At 41.1% G+C, this 26353-nt stretch overlaps 1 protein-coding gene across 1 annotated transcript; it reads left to right on the forward strand.

Moving 5' to 3' along the window:
* The first annotated feature begins 9504 nt into the window (after nucleotides 1-9504).
* On the forward strand, nucleotides 9505-26330 carry LOC124302977 (uncharacterized). The gene is made up of 37 exons (XM_046759613.1): nucleotides 9505-10192; nucleotides 10285-10394; nucleotides 10687-10777; nucleotides 10974-11159; nucleotides 11226-11319; nucleotides 11394-11496; nucleotides 11568-11679; nucleotides 11788-11894; nucleotides 12460-12528; nucleotides 12858-13029; nucleotides 13103-13282; nucleotides 13495-13696; nucleotides 14742-14941; nucleotides 15038-15147; nucleotides 15272-15362; nucleotides 15559-15744; nucleotides 15811-15904; nucleotides 15979-16081; nucleotides 16155-16266; nucleotides 16418-16524; nucleotides 17159-17227; nucleotides 17401-17572; nucleotides 17646-17825; nucleotides 18195-18367; nucleotides 20354-20514; nucleotides 21708-21841; nucleotides 21933-22042; nucleotides 22597-22687; nucleotides 23360-23545; nucleotides 23612-23705; nucleotides 23780-23882; nucleotides 23954-24065; nucleotides 24175-24281; nucleotides 24725-24793; nucleotides 25100-25271; nucleotides 25345-25524; nucleotides 25894-26330. The coding sequence occupies exons 1-37, from the start codon at nucleotides 10030-10032 to the stop codon at nucleotides 26061-26063; spliced, it is 4875 nt and encodes a 1624-aa protein (XP_046615569.1). The 5' UTR covers nucleotides 9505-10029; the 3' UTR covers nucleotides 26064-26330.
* Nucleotides 26331-26353: the final 23 nt, after the last annotated feature.

The raw sequence follows: 26353 nt of genomic DNA on the forward strand, positions 1-26353 counted from the left end.
TCGTTCGCAAAATATTTTCAAGGAGTTGCCGCACGGCTGTGAATTTGACGCGTGGGACGAGCGGCGAGTGATGTTGAAATTTAAAATTTTCAAAACGAGACGCTCCGTTTTTCAAAGTCTGATTTAAACTAATTTAAACTAGCAGATTGGCAGCTCGCGTACCCCTCATCCCCTTCGAATCTGATCATATTTTGGTATTACGTTCTTACCGAACCAAAAGAGTCTCGAACATTTGTTCAGGTTTTCTTTAGCCACTGGTGAAATTTGTACACAATCGCGAAAACCAATTGCGAAAACGCCGTTTTTAATAATCTCAACAAATTCAGACTAAATCGATCGGAATGCCCCAGGTTTATTCGAACGGTAGATGATCGGACGAAACGTCCCAAAATCCAGGCTCAACGTTTCGACTCGTTTAATTGCTCCGTGAAATGACCCCTCATCGACTCTGCGTTCAAATTCTGAGCATAAATTCGCCGAGTGTAAGTGTCGAGAAACGAATCGTCGGAAAAGTACTGCTCAATCGTAATTCAAAATTTTTACACACCAACTTACACAACCCGACAAAACTGGCGTGAGGTCCACTGTTTCGCGCCTCTGGTAATTCCTCCGAATCTCTCTCCGATCCCACGTCTATAACTAAAACACCATAACCGAGTATTTTTCCGGCCATAGCGGACACTTGGAAAGATGGTCAATTCCGGCACGTCGCGTAGGCGCGACGGGTACTCCGAAGAGATTGGTAGCGGTACGCCGGGGGTCCGGAGGATGATGTCAAGGTTCACTGACCGCGAGCTCTCCGAGTCCTGGTGGTGGACCGATCGCGTGTAAATTTAGGTAAATGTACGAGTAGACGGTTGATTGAATTTGTGACCCGGTGGAAAGATGTGAAGAAAAGAATGCCGCTCGCGATAATTATTCGAGACATGGCAAGCGTTGTTGATTCAACTTGACCACACCGAAGAATTTGTTCGTTTCTTTCGCAGCCCGAAGACGTCGTGTACGTTGTAAAATACATTATCTGGTGGCGAATTTTTGAGAGAAATTTTTCTTCGTTTACAGGTAGCCTACCTACCTACGCTAAGGTGAATTGTACAAGTCGCCGCGGAGACATCGAGACACTTTTTTATCACACCTGCCGATACGAAGAAGGTAATTTTCGGGATTTACCGAAGCGTAAATCTCCCCGCCTCGGTTGGATATGGAGCAATTGAGAGGGAGGCGTGTTAGTCCGTGTCTGTAAAAAAGCAGATGCGTGACCACGGGGATACACAACGAATAGGGTCAGTGCCGGAAACTCGCGGGATAGAAAAAGGGCCGAGAGTGGATTCGAACTTTTACGACACCAAGGACGGAAGGAGCTGACGTTTCTCATACTTTAGATTTCACTTTCCTATCTATGTGTGACAAGATTCAGGATGTTCCGATAAACCATGACGTGAGAAAACAAGGTGACGTCGTACAGCCTTGATATTTTATCCTACGGTGTTTATATTGTCATTTTTTCAACTTTCGACCGCGTAAACTGGGATTTTCAGCAAACAGAATGTACGGAAATTAATAAGTAATTTCAAGTAATCTATTTACGTGATTTCTGTCACGTCATCTTGGATATGCACAGACACCGACGCACCTTGTCTTCTTACATCGCGTGATGAACGGTAAATTTTATGTCAGCGACCATGGAGGATATATGAGGACAAAATTCATCGATTTTGGTTATTTTAGGCCAACTGTTCACTAGCAAATCAAGCCTTGCGACGATCATCCGGGTGATTTTTCCGGACGATCGGCTGAGCCGGGTCGAAACGTCGTAATACGTGATCCACTAACAAAACAGTCTACAACGACCAAAATCGCCAAATTCTTCCATCGTGATAAACGATACTCGGGAGATAACCGTGTAGGCATTTTCAAGGAACGATTTCCAAACCATCAAGCCTCCACGGCAGTCGATTATAATTAATCGATTTACTAAATCGAGTTGACATTTTCACCTTTTCCAGTGTCGCGGTTTAATTGTCTGCACTCGGAGGATTTGCAGAGTGGGTTTCGAGTCTTCCCGCCTTGAGCCCTTCAGAATTCGGAGCCTGACCTTAACCCGGGGTGCAAACTTTCGAACCCGCGGAAGCAATTTCGGCTTCTGTACGCGCCAGTCGGACCGACGTCCCCCCCTCGTCCCGACTCAGTCTTTACAGCTTCCGCGTATCTCCGAGGCGACGAGACCCGGCAGCCATCGGGGACGGGACAGAGCGGATTTCCATGACATACCGGGGGATTTGCGTTATAGATGCCCTCGTTCGCGTCTCGGGCGAAATCGGCCTCCCCTTCCGTCCAGCTTCCTGATCCCTGTCAAGGATCGGTTGTCGGACCGAAAGATCAGAGACCGAAACCGAGATTTTCTCGGATAATTGATCGATCGGAAATCGAGGGCAAATTTATGCGAATCGTTCACAAATATATCACGCTAGGATCAGGTTGTTGTGCGGAAGATGAGTGCACCAGTTTTATTATAGACCTTTTTATTTTGCAAAATTATAAATTAACGCATAAATTGTGAATTTTTCGACGACTAAAACCAATTGCTAGAGGGTTAAACGCGAAAAATTTATTCTTTGATAATTTTAGAACTAAGGATTAAACAGATACGATTGAAATAGTTCGATAACTGGTACACTTGTCTTGTGTATTTCTGCTGCATTTCCGTTAGCTGAAAATCGATGCTTCTTTGTTCATCGTAGGAGTATTTGTCGAATTGATTAATAAGTATGCATTTGTAAGGTATAACTGTGTTTTCTCCAAAAGTAGAGGAGAGAACGACGTAATAACGCTACGACTAAGAGCTGAGGATTCATTTCAAATCGCTGTCACAGGGTAGAAAATTTGATAAACTTTCAAAATAATTGAAATGAAAAACAGATACCGATAAAGTGTCACGTTCGTAATACGAGTCTGCTTTGATTTTCTCACATTTTTAGGAAAATCATGATACGTTACATATTTGCCAAGTGCTCGAACATGCGCGACTAGGTATCTCGCAATAAGATCAATCAAAGGTAGGTGTTGCATCTTGGCTTGTTTAAGGTTGCTCTTGAGCGATTGCGCACAGGTCTAACAGTGCCTGACGTGGTACTCGAAGGGCGTTTTCAGGTGTTCGCCAGCAAACATCTCACCCGTTGGATATTCCCGGAGGCCCGATGGGCGCGACAGAATCCAGAAACGGAGACAAAAGACGATCCGGGGAGTCACGTGGATGCCGAAGCTCCGGGAATGCCGCTTTCTCCTAAATTCGTACGAAAAAAAAGAAAAGAAGAAGAAAACCTCCGACCCCTTTTCCCTCCGCAGAGGTATGCGTCTGTAATACATGCGAGGCTGTGTCACGTGGGGCTTGAAACCGGCGTTTGGCAGACGTATATTGAATAAAGCAATCTCGAGATACGGTTTTCACAACTGTATTTTCCCGCGACGAAATTAATTCCTACATATAGACACGCATTTATACAGAAATACAGGTATATAAAGAAGCCGATTCGCGTATGTGTAACAGACAAAGTGGATTTTTATTTTTTCCCCATAGAAAAACAACGCGTCCTACGTATGCAGTCTTTTTTCGTACGAGAGCAATTTCATTTTAACCGCAAAATGCGTCCAAGATCGTGCAGGGATAGGACCCGGTCATAATCGTTTCCGGTGAAAAGAAAACTGAATCCTAATAAAGTCGCGGGGTGTGCGAGGTCTGGGAAGAAATAAATAAATAAATAAATAAATATGGATTGCAGGAGAGGCGAAAGCGAGAGACGAAGTGAAAGGAAAAGCTAATTACAACGCCCTTGTTTTACCACGTACAGTATGTACGATGTTTCTATGTATATAACATGTATACGTTACGCGACAAGGATCGATTCGAATCATTATTCGCTCTCGCTTGAATTATCGCGATAATTTCTTACCGAAAAGAAAAATACGGATCGAAAGAAAGAAAGAGATGAAGAAAAAAAAAGAAAAGAAAATTACCCAATTATTATTCTTATTTGTTTCAATTAACGCAATTTTACTATCACAACCTTCTATTCCCTTCGTTTTTAGCTTTGTTTTGCTGTTGTTTTTTTTTTTTTACCTCCACTATACGCCATCACGAAAATAACCGAGGTCTTTTACTTCCGGAATGAAATCCTTTCGTATTACGCGATACGTATGTATCTCGTACTTGCGTATAGCTCCGACATGTTGTACGGCTCTGTAGCTAAATTTTGCCGGGATATCTTCTCCTACCCTTCGCTCCGCTCGTTCCGACCCTCAGAGAGAGAGAGAGAGAGAGAGAGAAACAAAGTGGGATGGAAAGAAAAGGGAGGCCTCTCCTTGGATGAATAAATTACGCAGCCCTCCCTCCCTCCCTCCCTCCCTCACGCACACCGTCGACTGCCACGCATCGCAGCTCGGATCCCGAGGGAGCCTAGAAAGGGAGTTGAACTACCGCCAACGCCAGCTTCGCCGACTATAACGTTCATTTATTTGACAGTTTTGCCGCTGAGCTCTTTCTAAATCCCCCTCTGATGCAGCGACAAGCTTACGGCTTTTTTCGTTACACATAACGCACACTTATACTATTGTTAGACACTAATCGTTGCTTCAAAAGTTCTCTTATATCGCGAGGTTTCTTACACGTCGTTGTTTTTCCTTCTTCCGAGATCGCTCGTTTCAAATTATTTTTATTCTTTTCCATACAATTTTCAGCTGCAGCCGACAGCTTTCCCGTGATATCCAAATAATTTTAAAAATCTGTGTTGAAATCCGTAAGGATGAATTTTTTTAACTCCCAAATATTTGTAAGTTAAAAAAGTTAAAGCCGGGGATTTTTCGGTGTTAGAAAAAATCACACGTACCTCAAAATATTTTTCACCCCAGCCCTTTCGCGTCAACTATTTTTTATTGTTAATAAAAAAGTACAAGAATCTCGGAGAAGAGCGAATTCCGAAAAAAATATACTTCTCTGAACCGGCCTAATATATGCGTATTGTAATACACTAATTAATCGCATTTTGCGTCCGCGAAATAAAACGGAAAATATTTATATATTTGGACGGGTGTGTGTAATAACGCGGATATTAATCGCGAACGACTGTCTACACCGTTCGATATGTTTGCATGTTTCGAATCGGCGGCTCCCCTCTCGGAGTGGCCAAATCTGCGGCTCGATTAATCAATCGCCGATTGTATTAACCCTTGAATTGTGTTTGTTTCGCTTTAAACATTTCAACGAATATACCTATATTTGGGATTTGCCGTTCGCGGGCGCAAAAGAGCCTTTATTATACAGATATCCAGCGAACAATGGCATCGATGGTAAATCTGTCATACGCAGCACGCACTGCTTATTGTTGGCAAAATTTGTTCAAGTCTAATGACAATAATTATGTAATAAAGTTATTTCGGAAAGCAGTCGTTCTCCTCTTGAAATTGTTGAATTTATGCACCACCTTACGGATTTCCGACATTTCGCCGTAAACATTCTTTCATCATCATGTAGGTATCTATTTTACCTCTGTATTCGTTTGCTTATATTTTAATTTCGTACTTTTTCTTCCTTTTATTTATTTTAGCCTAGATGAAAAGGAGAAACGCCGTTCGCATCGCGTTCAACTGTTATCCCGTAATGAAGCTGTTAATAAATTTCACTGCAAGCCGTCGTCAGGAAGGAGGAGATATTACGTCGCGACTGATAAAACGCTATTTACGTTCAGCGTGCGTCTCGAGTTGCTAAAAGAGCTTTACTTATACCGAGCTAGCGGGCTGCTTCTGCTTCTGCTTCTGCCTCTGTCTCTGCGCTCTGTGCCAAGAATTTTTGATTAAACTTTGATTAATCTTTGTTGCTTTGGGCCCCTTCAGCGCAGCAGCACGAAAACGCGGGGGACGCGACACGAATGAGTCGGACACTCAAGTAAGTATATTCAGGAGCGTAACTCTTATCGTCCGGCATGCTACAATATTCACCCCGAAACTCGCGCGGGTTCCGGAATTAAGCTCGGTTTGTGACCTCTTTGAAAAATTTCACGCGTTTTCACGTTCGGAGTAATTAGTTGGCACGTTATACAATCCCATCGCAGCAAAGGCTATCCGAGCCGTTACGTATATCCGGTAAATGAAAAGGAGTTGACAACGAAGGTATTCGCGACGCTTAAACTGTCGGGCATAAAATTGATGCGTATTGCTGTAATTCTCACTTACTCGCGAGGTGAATTTTGGCAAGAAACTGCGGAACGAAGGAAGGAAGGAAGGAGGGTTGATAAGCTATAGAGAACGGCAAACGTTATGCCAAGCGACGAAAGTTTGCCTTGACGAAAGTTCCTGCACCAGCGCTGGAATAGAGTTTGAAAGATAATTTTCTACCCCTCGGCGATAATAATTCCGCACGGTCGAACGTCTTGGCGCGAAAGTAAGTCCAGGTATACGTTATACACGTAGGTATAACACGCGCAAAGATAGGGCAGAATTTCTTTTCGGAGGAACGTTACGATAGATCCTCATTGTGCCGTCAGAGGCACGAATAAAGCATCCATCGCTTGATTATAACTTGAGGAACAAGTGTATTAGGCACGTTTCTTCTCAGATTGTTCGAAGGAACAAAAACGGTGAAAAAATACAGACACTCACCGAAATCGGTGAAATCCAACGTCGAGAGCCGAACGCGCGGTTCCCTGAAAAGTTGGATTTCACAGGGAGAAATCACCTCGCGACGCGGCGACGCACAGCGTTTAGGTGTAACGGTGTAACCGTGTGCTTCAAGTTGTCTCGGCATCGCTCGCAGTACATTTCGTCGTTCAACTTTCACACCGGTCACCTACGGAGTTTGGAATAAGAGTCGATTAGTGAATACTGGAAATTCAAAGCTTGACAATCAAATAATCGTATTTTCCATTACAATCAAGTTATAATAAGCATTGTTGTCAAAGCCGTCGAATCGTTCGTGATGAGGATAATCCAGAGGCGATTAACTCACACTGCAGAAAAGCATCTGCACGTTAGAGTCTGGTCGGAACGTACATTTCAAATTGAAATTTTTCGACAATAGATTAATTTTTTTGTAATATTTTGGGCAGAGGGGGGGGGGTGGATCATCGATATTCCGAATCCGGAATTCCGATTAGATTCCGAAGTAGCTTCCTCGGCCGCCATCTTGAATTTCACAAGGGACTTTATTTTCGTCATAACAAACTAAAGTAGAAAATTCAATTCCCTAACTTAATACGGGTGGCTGGGAGTCCCCTATGATTGGGGGAGGGGGAGGAACGGATTAGCCTACCTGTCGAATTGTCTGCGGCCGAATTCCGCCGGCGCTAAACGGCAAATTGGATTCGGCTGAAAGGGCTGTTGATAACTGGGTCAGTGGGTCGATCAGGCGGCAGCCGCGGCCGCTTGACCTCGAGATCCCCGAGTTAAGGCGCAGTTGCGACTCTGATTCACGGACGAAGTATACGGAATCGTTTATCGCCGGTATTTTGGCAATTGTCACGCGTACCGCTCGTCTTTGAGGCGCCGACTTCGATTTTGACTCCTTGTTGCGAATGCTGCGAATCCCTTTCACCGTTTGTTTGCCGCCGATCGTCTCTTGTTTTCTCAATGACGCGCGACTCGCCGCTGCTGCCGCTGTGCCGCCATCTTGCGGAGGCTCCGAGAAGCGCGGACGACCGAGCTGCTAGCCGGATACAAGACTTCGTACTGACAATATCGACGTTTCGTGCCGCTTCTAGATGGCAGCACTTTACGCTACTGAAAATTTAAAACTGGTTTGAGAATTGACATGGGGTATCAGGAGGGTTTCTGGTCGAGACATCTCAAAGTGAGAATTCTCGGGAAATTTGACCTTACTCAAGACGAGAAAAAAGTGTCGAGCAATCGAGAAATCGCACCTTGATTGTATGTGACCGTAAATACTGTATGTAACTCTAATTTGAAGATTACTTTTGTAAAGATATTTCAGGTGCCTACCATTTGTTTTATTAAAAGACTGTGTGATTCATATTTTTACTCACCTTAGGAAGGAAGCTAAGATACATATTCAGAGTATCTACTTTTTAATAAATAGACAAATTAATAGTTTTATAGAAAGATACTCAAAGTTTAATTTAGTTAATTTTGTTAAAAAAATGCGTATGTAACTGAAATATTAATTCAAACAAGGCTGAATAAATAATAACTGTTGATCATTATTAATAAGCTTAATTTCATTTTGTATTTAATCAACCATTTTACGATTTTTTTTTCAAGTTTTAGAAATTTCTTCAGAATTCGAAAATTCCTGGGAATCTCTGGTGGAGAATTCTCTAGTCCCGAGAAAAAAAATAGGTAGATTAATTGATCGGTAAAATCAGCGAATTACATCTGTTCATAAATAATCTTCCTGTCGCAAAAAATAGTTTAATGATATTTCCACAAAAGATTCCAACACAGTTTATATCCTTACAGATGATTCTAAAATAACGGAAAACAACCACTCTTTAGTTGGATTCTTCGCATGGAGCGATAATAACTTGTACAATATGTCTTATAAAATACCTGATTAATCTTCCATTATTACGGCCGAATCTTTGGCACATATTATCAACACAAACAAAGACAACAGTTTTCGAATCTCAACTGATTCGGCAAATGCTTTAAGATCCTCGAGTAATAATATTAATTTATCTAGCGCGTCTTCATTAATTATATCATTACGTAATCAATTATCTATAAGTAAAAATTGACATAAAAATGAACGGCTAATTTCAATACCATCACATAAAGGGATTACTGGTAACGAGATGGCTCATGGTTATGCAGTAAAGTCTGATACCTTATTAAATACCGAAATAACTTACACAGACTTATTCAACAAGTACAAAAAAAAAAACTGTGACGAAGAGAATAATACTAAAATTATTAGTCTAGAAGAAAAAAATCGTGCTTTTTACTTTAACGATTATTATATAAAAACATAAAAAACCGTGGTTCAATATAATTTAAATAGATTTAATATTATGGATGATGAAATTTGTAAATGCTGAACATGGCCAGATATTATTTACCATATTTTTTGCCAATGTGAATCATATGAAAGTTATAGAAATAATATGTCGATAGAATTACGTAAAATTGGACTTCACTTCCATCTACTTGTAAATAAAATGTGATAAAAATAATGGCAAAATTCATTACAAGTACAGACCTCAAAATTTTCATTCTACCCAATCTTCTTTCATTTCGATAATACGACCGTTGGAATACCGTAGGTTCGAAAAGAATTGTTGAAAACAGTACAAACACGGTTAATTAAGATAATCGTGAAACAAGATTCGAGCGGTCAATAGACTCAAGATATCCCCGTATCATCATTGTATTTTTCCTTTCGTTCTACTCAAGGTGGCGGGGAAGAGATTGTGCAAGTATGATATTTTCCCTCCACACCCGATTTCCTTATCATCCGTTTTTATGCGTCTGATGTCCCTAAGTAGCTTTAGTTATATTTCTTGGGCCGATCGCTTCGGTAGCTCCCTTGTGCGTTAAATACCTGAGGATACCTAATCATTGTGCACAGGACGTCAATCACACGCCGAGAACAGAATCGATTTACTCTTAACATGCAAACGTTTACTTGGATATATCGAAATAAATGCTTTGTTATTACTATCAAATTTTAATTAAACTAAATACGATTTTTTAAGTAATTAAAAAATATCTGTCAGTCATAATTTCGGGAAATAAAAATTTAATAATAATAACGAAGCATTTATTTCGCCGCATACAAATATGCGTTTGGTAACAGTAAATAAACCCCTGTCTCACTGTCAGTGTAGATATATTCGACAAATAAACCTCGGCTCACGATAGCTACTTTCAAATCGAAAGCTCACCGTATCTGTTAATCGGCGAGTCGGCATTAACATTAAATATTTTCAATTGGTCAAGCTACATCGTCGAGAGAAGTTGCAGAGCACAGAGCCAGTGTAAAATAATAATCGTCGTATCCAGGGCTCTGAGTCATAGATTCAAAAAATGTTGTTTAGTATCGGACTATTTTTTACCCTGATCGCGGGACTTCTTTACGGATTGCACTACTCGGTTCGCGGAGGCAGAAAAGGCGAACTGATCGACAAAATTCCCGGGCCATACGCTTGGCCGTTCGTTGGCAATGTTTTCAAGTTTTTGGTACCCCTAGGTAAGTTTTGCACAACAGTGTCTCGAGTCCAATCGAGCTCCTTACCCCGAAATGGAAATGAAATCCAACCGATTAATGCCCCGTTATTACAGAGGAATTTTGGAACATAGGTCACAGGATAAACTGGGAATTCTACCCCATTAATCGGATTTGGAGCATCGATATTCCACACGTGAACCTTTATCATCCCGACGACGTCGAGGTATTCAGAATTATGAAGTCTCTGTTTATCGGTATCCGAAAATATACAATCGTGGAATACGTCAATTACCTACACGATATGCTTCACGTAAGCTCACCGAGAGTGATCTTATTAAATTCCCCCGTTTATTGAAGCGTGAAAGATTAATCGTCACGTGACAAAATCATCCTCAACGAGTCCTATTCTAGTGTTCGCATTCGTTTGAATAATTGAGATCGTTGTATCGGGCGAGATTCCGGTCAATCGGAATCTTGCGGAATATGCGCCATTTAATTTCGTGGTTATTTTTCAGGCCATACTTACAAGCATGAAGCACATAAAAAAAAGCGTTTTCTACAGTTTTATTCATCCGTGGCTCGGTACCGGTCTTCTGACCAGCGAAGGTGAGACGTGGAAGGTTTAATTTTTTTTCTCACCTTTCTAGTTTGCAGAATGGAGCTGCATTGACAATACCGATGCACGCTGCAACTGGTGGCGGTGAATATTTCAGCTCAGAACACTATTCGTTGTTCTGTTCGAATGTATGAAATTTTTCAAAATTTTGGGTCAGCGGATTAATTCCCTTTTTCTGTTATTTAGGGTCGAAGTGGCACACGCGAAGAAGAATCCTCACGCCGGCTTTTCACTTCAACGTACTGCAACAATTCATGGCGATTTTCAACGAGCAGAGCGAGAAGCTCGTGAAATCGCTTTGCCTCGAGGGAGACGAAGTCGTCGACGATCTCGTCCACCTTCTCCACAAATTCACGCTCAACTCGATTTGCGGTGAGTTACATGAGAACCAGTCTTACAAACCGTGAGAAAACCTTTCGGCATCTTTTAACTCTGCAGAAACCGCGATGGGCGCGACATCGGAGGTGAATGGGCAAGTTCAGAACGAATACAGATCTTGCGTTTCGAAAATGGGAGACATAACGCTTTACCGGTGAGTAAATTTCATTTATCACAAGCGAAATAAAAACGAGATTGATCCAACGATTTCTCGGTTTTGAATCGCAGAATGCTAAGGCCTTGGTGGCACTCAAACTGGATGTTCAAGTTTTCCCAAAAGTTCAAATGTCAAGTTCGAGCGCTCAAAGTTCTTCACGGTTTTTCAACAAATGTGAGTACGCAGTTATACGCGCAGTGGGAATTTTTTCCTAACGATCACACTTTTTCCCTACTTCTCCGAAGATCATCAACGAGCGTAAACGATATCACGACGAGACCGGAGGTCAATTTTTACAAGGACTCGGCGGTGATGGAGATCCGGGTGTCTACAGTTTCGAAGATAAAAATTTCAAGAGTACGTTCACATGTCGTACCGATATCCATTCCTCATTGTACGACGATAACGTTTCTATCAACCACGCCATCGCAAAATGGCATAAAAGTTGTAATTTTTCCCTTACAGGCAGACGGCGCTTGACTATGCTGGATCTTCTGATCTCATCTTCCAAGCGTGAGGGCAGCATAGACGACGAAGGAATCAGGGAAGAAGTTGACACTTTTATATTCGAGGTGAATTTTCTGACTGAGATTCTATAAACTCATTCGCGATCAACCAATTTGAACGGCGGTTTGATCCGCGTGTACGACGGCTCAGAAAAGTTTCGCTTAATCGCTTGTTGATTTTTTATACGAGTGATAACACCAGCTTTTCACATTATGTGAACGATTTGTTTCTTCTCAGTTGTCATTGTTTACCGAAAGCTTGCCCTCGTTGGCTGTAACCCCCCCCCCCCCCCCCCCCCCCCCCTTTACTCAGATAGTGGACTTGTCGTGGGGTCGACTATCGCTTGATTATTCTTAAAAGTTAATATACACACGAAGAATAAAGAGGAATCGTGACTATTTGCTTAAGTCTAAAGTCGAAGCGTGATGTTGACCATTGAAAATGTCCGAATCGATACCAATGTTAAAAGAAATGTATTATAGACGCCGTATAGTACAAGCCAAAGAGCGTGACGTAGAATCGAAAGAAAACAGAAATTGTAATCAACAAATTCGATTGTCATAAACAATTTTTGGCATACCTTGCGCATATTCCTATAAATAATTCATGTATTTTTCTTTTTGCCGAAAGGGTCACGACACGACCGCTATGGCGATATGTTTCACGTTGATGCTGCTAGCGGAAAACAAACAGATTCAGGTATGTCATTGAAATTTTAGCTCGATTTCTTTTTTACAATATTTTCACTTAACTTTTAAGCACAGCTATCAATTCAGTGGGAGTATTTTCTTGCTCAGAATAAATCTGCCCCACCTTTGCACGGCTCTATTATCCTGAATCGTATGTAGTAAACTGTTGACAGACTTTGAACGTTCCTGCTGTGATCGACTGTCGTACAGCAGGCCACAAGTGAACCGTGCGAGATAAGAAATTTAATTCGTTTCTACTGTTTCGTAATCTCTCGTCAACAAACGAGGCGTAGTGGATGACAGGTACAACGAATGATTTTTTCATTTTGCTTATGGTAGGACGAAGCGAGAGCTGAAGTCGACGAGGTATTCGAAGGAAAGAAAGACGAGAAATTGTCAATGCGCGAAGTCCAGGGCTTGGCCTATCTGGAAAGATGCATCAAAGAATCTCTGCGATTGTTTCCAAGTGTGCCGTTCGTATCTCGTCACATATCCGAAGACCTGCAACTCAGTGAGTATTCGCCCCAACAATCGCATGAATATTGCGCTCGCTCATCGCAGCACGATTTCATATTTTATTTCAGAGAACTATTTGGTGCCCGGAGGGACGGTCGTTAACGTTCACATTTACGACCTACACAGAGATCCCAACTTTTGGCCAGACCCTTTAGTCTTTGATCCGGACAGATTTTTACCCGAACAATCGCAAGGACGTCATCCGTTCGCCTTCGTGCCTTTCAGCGCTGGACCGCGAAACTGCATCGGTGAGGATACGACGCGTTCAACTAGGATAATAATTCTGCACCGAGCATCGTGCCATTGCGTAAATTCCGTTCTGTAGTCTCCGCGACTGTCGTTACGCGTATATTTGCGAATTCCAGTCAAGCGTGAGGCAATTTTTGTATTCAAATTTATCCGCAATCGTCTCACGAGCTGCGACGACGATCCACATTATTCTTCTTCTTTTTTTCTGCAGGTCAGAAATTTGCGATGCTGGAATTGAAGGTGCTGGTGGCGCATTTCTTGCACAATTTCTATTTGGAGCCGCTCGATTTTTCACGCGATGTACGAATCCTTCCCGACTTGGTTCTACGACCATCAAAGCCTATCCGCCTGAAATTTGTCCCGAGATCGCACAGTAATCAAGTTGACTGTGGAAAACACTCGCTTGGATTTTAGTCAGTAACGTTTGCTGCGCGACGACGCCGCTGGAAGTTGTTAATCTTTTTGTTTCACACTCTTTCTGACAGCGCCGATCGAGAACTGACCTAAACATAACGTAAATTGTCCTAAGCACGTCACGTGAAATATTTCCAATATTTGTATTCATCGTCAGTAAGTCTCTATAATAAATGTGTTTACACCCGTCAATAACAGCATTCTTATCTCTCTGACATTTACTATTCTGTCCCCCTGTTGTACTTTTGTAATAAAATTAAACATCGACTAAAATCATGAGCATTATTAATTACAATAAATTTATTCACAGGGGATAATTATCGTTGAATACCGAAAAGTACTCTATTCTGCACGTACTATATCAGTGCGTCGAATTTAATACAAAAAATTTGGAATAACATACGAATCGATAAGGTACTCAAATTGGGAACGAATTTACAAGGAAGCAAAATTACAGTACAGTTTCAATTCCTGATGGTTTTCCATCCAACCCGTTGTCTCTAAGTCCGGACGTCAGAATCATTGAAATGCAATGCGTTCAGCAAATACTTGCAAAATATCACGCAGACAGTTGGAAATGATGAAAAACAAGATTCGAGCGGCTGCTTTTCGCGTCATAAAAAATGGTCGACTGATATTTGCGCACATACTGCGTAAATGTAGATCGCTTACGTGGCTTAAGATGCATGTCACGACCCGACACGTGTCAAAAATCACTGTTGTACAGCATGGGATGAAAGAGAAAATAATAAAATTTTTATCAGCATCGGTAGTCAGCTTAAAACGATGGGACGAATACCGCCTGCTCTGCGAAAGTCTATTTATTGAATTCCGTCGTCGATAGCATCGTAGATGAATGGTAGTCCAAAATCCAACGTCTCGTTGGGTATTTTTGTGACATCAGGGAGAGGGTAGCGTTGGAGAGAAAAGTTAGCAAATCGCTTCATTCCTGCAATGGATCGTCGATAAATAGAGGGGCCAGTAAATTCTGCGGTCATTGCAACGCGTTCAAGTGGTGAGAAAAGTTCGTCAATTTGATTGAATTCACCTCTCATCACCCGATCTGATGGTCGGTGAAACAATGTTCTTGAGCATCGCGCTATTTTTTACCCTGGTCGCGGGACTTCTTTACGGATTGCACTACTCGATTCATGGAAGCAGGAAAGGTGAACTCGTCGATAAAATTCCTGGACCATACGCTTGGCCGATCATTGGCAACATTCTCACCTTCCAGGTACCCCTGGGTGTGTAAACTTGTACCATTTTGTGAAACTGCATTCGAGTTCGGTATCGAAAAGAAATCAAACACAATCTAACCGTTCAATTTTGTGGTTTCGCAGATGAATTATGGAACCTGGTTCGTAAGTTGAACAGGGATTATTACCCCATTCATCGACTTTGGAGCATCAGCGTTCCAGTCGTGACTGCTTATCATCCGGATGACGTAGAGGTGAACAAAAATACACGTCGGCCGTACTCGTTCATACGAATGAAGTTATTATATCACGCAAATTACTACACTGTAACCAGCTTCTCGTAGAATACGAACACTTCGTTTGGAATTTATTTTCCAGGTTTTATTTTCAAACATACGGCACATCGAAAAAAGTTTCATATACAAATTTCTTCATCCATGGCTAGGAGCCGGTCTTTTAACCAGCACAGGTAAGACTTGGAGATTGTGAATTTTCTTTTTCGTTTGATTTGCGAAATTAGCTGATACTCGAATTGCGCTGGTATACACCGTGGTTTGGAATGCGAAAATTTGTGCTGAGAAATATATCCTTCGTTCGACTGCAGCTGAAGCGGATGAGAATTTTGAAAGATGTAAGTCCACATGACACTTTTTTCTCTTGTTCAGGGAAAAAATGGCACGAACGAAGGAAAATCCTCACGCCAGCTTTTCACTTCAACGTACTGCAACAATTCATGGCGATTTTCAACGAGCAGAGCGAGAAGCTCGTGAAATCGCTTTGCCTCGAGGGAGACGAAGTCGTCGACGATCTCGTCCACCTTCTCCACAAATTCACGCTCAACTCGATTTGCGGTGAGTTACATGAGAACGAGTCTTACAAAACGTGAGAAAACCTTTCGGCATCTTTTAACTTTGCAGAAACCGCGATGGGCGCGACGTCGGACTTGAATGGGCAAGTTCAGAACGAATACAGATCTTGCGTTTCGGAAATGGGAGACATAACGCTTTACCGGTGAGTAAATTTCATTTATCACAAACGAAATAAAAACGAGGTTGATACAACGATTTCTTGGGCTTGAATCCCAGAATAGTCCGACCTTGGTGGCACTTGGACTGGATGTTCAAGTTTTCGCGAAAATTCAAAGAACAAGTTCGAGCGCTCAAAGTTCTTCACGGTTTCTCGACAAATGTGAGTATCCAATTATACGCGCAGCGAGTATCGTTCCGCTCACAATCACATTTTATTCACTACTTTTCCAAAGATCATCAACGAGCGTAAACGATATCACGACGAGACCGGAGGTCGATTTCTAAAAGGACTTGGCCGTGATAGCGAGTCGAGTATCTACGGCTTCGACGACGAAAGTGTCAAGGGTACGATTGTATTTCGCATTAAATACTCTTCCTCGCTGCTCAGAATAAACTTTTCAATAACAATGTCAGACAAGATGCTTTCAAGACAGAGGTAAAAAATGTGTCGTTATTATTACGTGATGTCATAAAAATTGCAATTTCGATCCTCAAGGCAAACGACGTTTGGCTATGCTGGATCTACTTATCTCAGCTTCCAGGCGTGAAGACAGCATAAACGACGAAGGAATCAGAGAAGAAGTCGATACTTTCGTATTCGAGGTGAATATTTTCTTCGGATTCCACTAAATAATTCAATGCCCCAATTTAATCCAACTTAAACTTGGCAAGTAAAAATCAGTAAAATTGTGGCTGCTGACCCGAGCCTTGTCACGATGGCGAATAAATCGGACAAAAGTTACAGCGATACGTTGACCATTGAAAACGTCGAAATTGCAAAAATTTAAGAGCGAAAAATAGACACGAACTTGGCACTCGCCATATTTTAACTCTTTGGGGGATCAACAAAATATTGTGGTACTACAAATTTTCAAGTTCCTCTCGATTCGTTTTTTGGTGATGAGAATTCCATTCGCCGTGAACTTGCCCGTTACAATTGAGCATACATTAACAGTTCAGAGGAGATTCGTGAAAGTACGGTTAGCATTCATCTTTCTTGGTCAGTTTAATTTGCAAATATCACCCGGTTTAACAATACGTATCCAATGCACAAGTACTTAATCTATATGTACAGAAAAAAATTGGTACGCGGCGAAATCATTGAAACTGAAATAGGATTCATTTTCTTTTCGTCTCCGCATGACTGATTAAACGAGTGATAGATAGTCGTCGATACTTTTCAGCGTGCCTCAAGCATATTTTTATCAAAGATTCAAGTATTTTTTCTTGCCTGCAGGGACACGACACGACCGCTATGGCGCTATGTTTCGCGCTATTGCTGCTAGCCGAAAACAAACACATTCAGGTAGATGATCGATATTGTTTGACTTCTTGTTTATTGCTTAGATTGACAACATTTTTTGCATTTTCTCTCGCCGGCGAATAACGCAGATTACGTGTGACAGTGAATTAGTTTTAGCCTCACGTTTTCGTTTGAAAAAATCAAACTTTAGGACTTGCGATTCATATCTGTCATAGGACAAAGCGAGAGCTGAAGTCGACGAAGTATTCGAAGGAAAGAAAGACGAGAAATTGTCAATGCGCGAAGTCCAGGGCTTGGCCTACCTGGAAAGATGCATCAAAGAATCTCTGCGATTGTTTCCAAGTGTGCCGCTCGTATCTCGTCACATATCCGAAGACCTGCAACTCAGTGAGCATTCGCCCCAACAATTGCATGAATATTGCGCTCGCTCATCGTAGCACGATTTTATATTTTATTTCAGAGAACTATTTGGTGCCCGGAGGGACGGTCGTTAACGTTCACATTTACGACCTACACAGAGATCCCAACTTTTGGCCAGACCCTTTAGTCTTTGATCCGGACAGATTTTTACCCGAACAATCGCAAGGACGTCATCCGTTCGCCTTCGTGCCTTTCAGCGCTGGACCGCGAAACTGCATCGGTGAGGATACGACGCGTTCAACTAGGATAATAATTCTGCACCGAGCATCGTGCCATTGCGTAAATTCCGTTCTGTAGTCTCCGCGACTGTCGTTACGCGTATATTTGCGAATTCCAGTCAAGCGTGAGGCAATTTTTGTATTCAAATTTATCCGCAATCGTCTCACGAGCTGCGACGACGCTCCGGAATTTAAGCTCCGCACATTTTCTTTCAACCGGACGATAATTGACGTCTGCCCGAATTGTTCGCGAATATTTTATCCGTGCGCGCGGAGAGAAACAATCTTAGCCGAAATTGTATTCGACAATTGACGCTGAACGAATGTACACGTATGTATACTCACATTATTCTTCTTCTTTTTTTCTGCAGGTCAGAAATTTGCGATGCTGGAATTGAAGGTGCTGGTGGCGCATTTCTTGCACAATTTCTATTTGGAGCCGCTCGATTTTTCATGTGATGTAAAAATCGTTTCCGACTTGGTCATCCGGCTAACAAAACCTGTTCGCATGAAATTTGTCTCAAGATCAGAGAAGAATCATAATTAACTATTCGTTGGCTAACTTCAATATTCATCGATATCCCTTAACGACTCTTGTTTATCACTTTCGTCTTATTGAGTCCCAATATGAAATTTCTTGATACGCCTCTACGGCAGCATCCTGATTATTTGTCTGGCGATTGCTATTATCTACCTGATTCCGAGAACAGCATCGAGTGATTTTGATACGCTAAACGGAGATGATCCGATGGAAGAAGACGCTTGACTTCGATGCCGAAAATTCTTTTACATCTAAGATACGTTTTTGATTTGAAATTAAGCCAAACATTCGACGAATGGCCGGTTATAAGATTTTAACATTCTGCGGCAACACAGAATAATCTGAAAGCCATATAGCTTGAGTTCAACGCGAAGCCTTGGATATTACGAATTTATCAATAAAGAGCACAAATTTAAAAACCGAAAAAAGAGAGCATATGAGCGGGTCCACGTCACTTCACTATAAAAAAAAACCGTCAAGTCACGGATCTTTGCGCCGTTAAAAATATCCGTAGTCCTATGTAAAAAAAAATACCATTTCAAGGATTTTGACATTTTTTTTCAAAAATGGCGCAGTTAGCTATGTGAATTTTTGTAAACCACTGTTGCACCGCTATGTTTGAAAATTCATATCTCCGAAAGTATTCATCGGAGCGGACCGAACCTACAATCATTTTGTTCGTAAAAGAATGCGCTTCGATGCAAACGATGTTATTTTGACAAAAATTAAATTTCTTGCAATTTTTTTTCACCGTTTTTTTATTTTTTTGATTTCGCTGCCATTTCCGCGCGACGCGCAACAATTCATGGTGATAATTTTTTTCAGATACCTGTATCCTTCCCCTTCAATCCTAAAAAAAAAATCTATGGAGAGAATATCCGGGCCGAAGGAAAAAAAAGAAACGTCTCGTCGCACGTCACCGCTATTCCGGCGAGCTCGCTGTGTTGCGTGTAGAGTTGACAAATTTCATTTGATGCTTTTCTACTTGCCCGGGTCCGATATCAGCTCTACGAAAATAGTTATTCAACCATCTTAACCCTTCCGTGTCCGTCTACCGGTCATCCTTTCTCCGAGTTATACATACCTGTGCTGGAATTTGGTTTCATTCTATTTCAGTCGGTTTGTGCAATGCCACTAATTGATCTTTTGCAATATTTTGGTGGTTCTGAAAACGGCCGATATTTTTAGCGATGATTCGCAGGATGACGCTTAGTAGGACACCTCTGTTTGAAAATAAACTAATTCATAATTTTCGGAGATCTGAATTTTCAAACACAGCGGTGCAAAAGTGGTTTACAAAAATTCACATAACTCCGACTCTCTCATTTTTGAAAAAATTTCAAAATCTTTGAATTGGTATTTTTTTTTCACATAGTACTACGGATATTTTGAATGGCGGCAAGATCCGTGACTTGACGGTATTTTTTTTTTTTTTTTGAGCGAACTGACGTGGACCCGATCTATATTTATTGTAAAATTTTGGATATTCCCGGTTTTCCATTCAGTACCTCGTTTTTCGATTTTCATATTTATACGTAACTATATTCGTTGGCATGCAACCGGTTTAGGAATAATTTTCGAACGCAGTATAAAATGCAGGCAATTAAAAATGTTCATAAGAATATTACTCGCATGGCCGGAACGTTAACGTTCCGTCAGATTCATTCCTTTATTTCGTTTCCTCGCTCATTATCTTACGGAAAACAAGAATTATCCGTCAATCACAGAAATAGCTTCAGAACGATCTTGGAATAAAAAGAAAAACCGTTTACTGTGGAAATTCTTTTTCTTTTCAATCCTGTAGCCCCATTTTTCCTTCTTGTATCTCTCTCCACAGTGTAATTTTATCGAGAATTGAACTATGGATTTACGTAAACAATTTTTATCATCCGTTAAGAGCGGGATTCATTCTACAGTGAACGACTATTCCTATTCCCCGCAGCGTATATCAACAAGTTTAACTTGATACATCGAGTGTTCGGTGACTAGATTAAAAAATATTTTTTACTCGGATATTTTTCTCCCCGCCAACGTCGGGTCTGCAGTCATTCGTGTTCGTACGTCCAAATGCATTATCTCACCATCGCGGACGCGTGTTCGTGTGCGTTCACAGCATCCGCGAGGTGGAGTTCGACGAGCGAGGGGTATAGGTATGTATACAAGACGCCGAAGACGGTAGGATCAGTGTGCTTTTAACAGCCGATGGCACCGGTTGCTCTGCCAGCGCGTTAAATATCGCACGGCCCGTAAATAATGTAAGGTAAGCGTAGCAGTTATTGACAAGTTTAGAGCCAATTATTGACCCATTTATTTGCTAAAGTTATAAATTAACGGCACAAACTGTGAATTTTTCGATGTTTAGAATCAATTGCCAGAGGGTTAAACGATGCAAATTTATTTTTTTGGTAATTCTTTTGAAGTTATACTTCTTTAGGCGCGTTATGAAAAACTGATGAGAGTGAAATTTCAAGATGCGCGCGCATCACTGTAACACAAAATTGTAACACAAAATTAACCGGATGAAGTTGCCCACTCAACCGAATTCATTAAGTCTCGAAAAATTTGTGAATATTAGTGAAAAAATTGTGCTAAAATACTTTTTCAAGGGCTCCAATATAATTGAGGTTAGTTATCCGTATGTATTATTTATTGATATAAATTAAAATATCATTATTTAATATAATTAATACTAAATATCATTAAATTATCAATGTTGAATATTTATTATTGGTTTTTTAATATTTACAAAATAAAGAAATAAATTTAATAGAACATTTAATAAAAAGTTCGTGACAAAAATTTAATAGATTATTTAAATATAATGTAAGACATCCGTTATTTGTTTTATTGTTTTCTAATGATGCCAAAGAAGTATAACTTCTCACGCGCGTACATAAGTACACGCACCCATTTTTTTAAAACTTAGGATTAAACATCTACGATCAACAAAGGTCAATAATCGGGACAGGGTCGATAAGTGGCACGCTTATCTCGCCTCAGCATTTCTTCGCGGCGTCGATAAATGGACCATGAGGCTTGTGCGTACACCGGCTGTTGATCACTGATAAAAAATTCAAGCTTTTCTATCCATGTGTGATAATACAACGGGGTACGTGCAGGCTACGCAGGCTTGGTTATTGCGATAGCAGAGCTTATCAATTGAACCGCATGGTTAATGGCAAAGATTTGTGGAGCGTCGAGCTAGAGAGTGCCGGTAAATTCTGTGGTCGTTAAAACGCGTTTAAACTGTGGAAAAGTAGTTCGTTAATTGGATTTAGACACGTTTCTCCGGCTCCCGAGTTGACAGATCCGAAAAAATGTTGGAAATTATGCTGTTTCTCAGCTCGATCGCGGGAGTTCTTTACGGATTACACTACTTGGTTCGCGGTGGCAGGAGAGGTGAACTTATAGATAAAATTCCCGGCCCACACGCCTGGCCTTTTATCGGTAATATCTTAATATTCCTAGTGTCTCACGGTGAGTAAACTTGTCGTTTCTGAAAGTGTTGTTAAGCTCATTAGCCAAATATCGAATCAAATTTTACCGGCTGTTTTCCCGATTACCGCAGCCGAATTGTGGAACTTGAGTCGCAGGCTGAACAAAGAGTATTACCCCATTAATCGGGTCTGGAGTGTCAAAGCTCCAGTAGTCAACGTTTTTCATCCGGACGACGTCGAGGTAAAAGAAAACACTGTTCAAAATTTCTGTACGGAACTTCCGACACCGTATCGAAGGTCGTAACGGCGAATTCATCACGCATTTGCCGTGTGCTACGCAATTTAGAAAATTCGTGTTACTTTTTTGTGTTCTTTTCCTATAAATTTTAGTGAAATGAAAAATTTTCATCGTCAATTCGAGACAAGGAGATATTGATTTAGGTCGCTGCACGGAATTTGTAAATTTGAAACCTGATTTCGTAAATTCACAATCATTTTTAACACTATAATTATTCGGACACTTACTAATACAGCAATTATACAATCGCAGAGGATGATTCGTAGAACGACGATTTAAATTCCATACTTTGATACACGGTGACGGAATCAATCTCGATGAGTATACCGTCACGATTAATGATCTATAGTAATTACACTTGAGTTACGGTAAAAAATAGAATTATCATATCACGCGAGATGTAATGTTGTTGTCGGGAAAAACACAGCAATTTAAGTATCTAGCTTATTACTGAACATTGTATGTAAGAAGCATCTAATTTCGCGGTTATTTTCCAGGCCTTGATTTCAAGCACGAAGCACATCGAAAAAAGCACTTTGTACTCTTTCCTCCATCCGTGGCTCGGCACCGGACTTTTGACTAGCAAAGGTGATACTTGGAAAATCTTTTTACTTTTCATCACCTTCGGTGATGCAAGAAAGCTGTTGGTTCCGGTCGAAAATCACTCTTTCTAATTTCAATAAACTTTCACGTTTATGAACCTCTGGAATTCGAACAAAGGTTTTCAAAGAAAGGTCCGTCTCTCGGTCTGTCCGAAAAACTCCCGCGATGATCTCCGAAACGATTTGATGAAAAAATTCTTACACTTACAAGATTTTACAACCAAATAATGCGCGTGACAAATTTTCGTGTCCGCTTTAATTTGAACTTCTGGTTCTACCGGAAATGTATCGATTCTCAATGTTTCACCGACAAACATATACTTTTTCATCTTCATTACTTTTTACAAATGAACGGTCATGTTCTTCCGAGTTCATTTATAAATTTTTTTAGTTTTTATCAATTTTTTGTTTTCCTGAATTATTTTTTCTAATTTTTTTTTACCCATACTTTTGTACTTTGTTGCCAAATCCTGTCAGTTTCCCGCTTGTTTTGCATATTTTTGACGCGCACAATGAGACATATTAAGCAGAACAATTCTCGCTGCGTTTTAATGGTGCCAAAACTTTGACTGCAGGAAATTATGCTGCGTTCTGCAGTCGGAGTGGGTGAGAATTTTGAAAGATGTAAGGCGACATGACTCTTTTTTCTCTTGTTCAGGGAAAAAATGGCACGAACGAAGGAAAATCCTCACGCCGGCTTTTCACTTCAACGTACTGCAACAATTCGTGGCGATTTTCAACGAGCAGAGCGAGAAGCTCGTGAAATCGCTTTGCCTCGAGGGAGACGAAGTCGTCGACGATCTCGTCCACCTTCTCCACAAATTCACGCTCAACTCGATTTGCGGTGAGTTACATGAGAACGAGTCTTACAAAACGTGAGAAAACCTTTCGGCATCTTTTAACTTTGCAGAAACCGCGATGGGCGCGACGTCGGAGTTAAATGGGCAAGTTCAGAACGAATACAGATTTTGCGTTTCGAAAATGGGAGACATAACGCTTTACCGGTGAGTACATTTCATTTATCACAAGCGAAATAAAAACGAGATTGATCCAACGATTTCTCGGTTTTGAATCGCAGAATGCTAAGGCCTTGGTGGCACTCAAACTGGATGTTCAAGTTTTCCCAAAAGTTCAAATGTCAAGTTCGTGCGCTCAAAGTTCTTCACGGTTTTTCAACAAATGTGAGTACGCAGTTATGCGCGCAGTGGGAATTTTTTCCTAACGATCACACTTTTTCCCTACTTCTCCGAAGATCATCAACGAGCGTAAACGATATCACGACGAGACCGGAGGTCAATTTTTACAAGGACTCGGCGGTGATGGAGATCCGGGCATTTACAGTTTCGACGACGAAAATGTCAAGGGTGCGTCTGGCAGAGCTTATATCTTTGCACGATACACGACGAGAAGCAGTATCTAAATATTTCCATTGCTCACAATCGGTATCGTAAAAGAACTGTTTTTATCTTCAAGGCAAAGGACGCCCGGCTATGCTGGATCTCCTCATCTCAGCTTCCAGGCGTGAAGGCAGCATAGACGACGAAGGAATCAGAGAAGAAGTCGATACTTTCATATTCGAGGTCAGTTTAAAAATTATTTCTTTGAAACTGACCAGTTTTTACGACGGTTTAATCTGTGCACACCTCGTGCAGCTTAAACTTTTTAGGGGAATTCGTTTATTCCCTCATTACTCGTTTTCAATCCAGTTATGAAACTAACTACTCGGATTCCGAAAAGTTTTGACTTTGTCGCAGTTTACATTGTTTATGGAAATTTTATTGTTGTACAAAGCGGCAACTCGGTGTTTTCGTAAAACGTGTTATAGAGATGAATTCCAATGATCGTAGTCTTCTTGCTTTGAAAAATGCACACCGGAATCATAAGTGATCCGTGGCACGCGTTTACACGTGATAAAATGGTTAAAATTATAACAGAATTTTTTGCTCTTTTTCTTTCGCATTGCCAATGAATGCAGCGAATGTATTCCTATATTAATTACAGAGATATTTTATGTTTACTGCAGGGTCACGACACTACGGCTATGGCGTTATGTTTCACGTTGATGCTGCTGGCCGAAAACGAAGACATTCAAGTAGGTAGATAATTGATATTTTATTCGATATTTGTTGCGTATCATATGATTTTTTGATCTTTTAATTTTCTTTCTTTCGTGATATAAATAAAGAGTTAGCTCATGCATCTGCGTCATCAATGTACGACCGATACACCGGTTAATGTTTATTTAATTTCTATTTCTTTTTTCTCTATTTTTATCTTCTTCTTTCGCTTACGAACATAAGAGCTGGTTGTGTACGACGATTGCATTGAACGGATGCTGGCTGCACATTTTACCTTGAAAAAATCAAACTTTAGGTCTTGCGATTCGTGTCTGTCGTAGGAAAAAGCGAGAATTGAGGTCGACGAGGTATTCGAAGGAAAGGAAGACGAGAAATTGTCAATGCGCGAAGTCCAGGGCTTGGCCTATCTGGAAAGATGCATCAAAGAATCTCTGCGATTGTTTCCAAGTGTGCCGTTCGTATCTCGTCACATATCCGAAGACCTGCAACTCAGTGAGCATTCGCCCCAACAATCGCATGAATATTGCGCTCGTTCATCGCAACACGTTTTCATATTTTATTTCAGAGAAGTATGTGGTCCCCGGGGGAACAATTGTTCACGTTCACATTTTCGACGTCCACAGGGATCCCAATTTCTGGCCAGACCCTTTAGTCTTTGATCCGGACAGATTTTTACCCGAACAATCGCAAGGACGTCATCCGTTCGCCTTCGTGCCTTTCAGCGCTGGACCGCGAAACTGCATCGGTGAGGATACGACGCGTTCAACTAGGATAATAATTCTGCACCGAGCATCGTGCCATTGCGTAAATTCCGTTCTGTAGTCTCCGCGACTGTCGTTACGCGTATATTTGCGAATTCCAGTCAAGCGTGAGGCAATTTTTGTATTCAAATTTATCCGCAATCGTCTCACGAGCTGCGACGACGCTCCGGAATTTAAGCTCCGCTCATTTTCTTTCAATCGGACGATAATTGACGTCTGCCCGAATTGTTCGCGAATATTTTATCCGTGCGCGCGGAGAGAAACAATCGTCGCCGAAATTGTGTTCGACAATTGACGCTGAACGAATGTACACGTATGTATACTCACATTATTCTTCTTCTTTTTTTCTGCAGGTCAGAAATTTGCGATGCTGGAGTTGAAGGTGCTGGTGGCGCATTTCTTGCACAATTTCTATTTGGAGCCGCTCGATTTTTCACGCGATGTACGAATCCTTCCCGACTTGGTTCTACGACCATCAAAGCCTATCCGCCTGAAATTTGTCCCGAGATTACAAAGTGATTAGCTATAACTATAGTTTTCATGACGTACTTTCCAACTGACACAATTATGCAACGCATGTAACTTGGTACATTAAATTTTGTTCGCTTGTAGACATAAGCTTGAAACGCAAGCACTCTGTAAAAGTGTACAACAAGAATGGTAGAAGATGAGTTTCGTTTTGTTTCTTCTTGTACTGCTCAGCTGTGAAATAAGAAAGACAAATGTTATATGAATACATCTGTAATAAGTGACAAATAGAAGATGAGATAAACAATTTTCTTACAACAGAGCTTGTATTTTTGTATGATTTCT

The sequence above is a fragment of the Neodiprion virginianus genome, chromosome 1 (genome assembly GCF_021901495.1).
Source record: "Neodiprion virginianus isolate iyNeoVirg1 chromosome 1, iyNeoVirg1.1, whole genome shotgun sequence".
NCBI lineage: Eukaryota > Metazoa > Arthropoda > Insecta > Hymenoptera > Diprionidae > Neodiprion > Neodiprion virginianus.

Excerpts from the sequence above, each read along its gene's own strand:
- LOC124302977 (XM_046759613.1), top strand. The coding sequence starts at position 10,030 with ATGTTGTTTAGTATCGGACTATTTTTTACCCTGATCGCGGGACTTCTT. Across the intron at positions 10,193-10,284 it reads CAAGTTTTTGGTACCCCTAG|AGGAATTTTGGAACATAGGT; the intron begins GTAAGTTTTGCA and ends CCGTTATTACAG. Across the intron at positions 22,688-23,359 it reads CGGACTTTTGACTAGCAAAG|GGAAAAAATGGCACGAACGA; the intron begins GTGATACTTGGA and ends TCTCTTGTTCAG.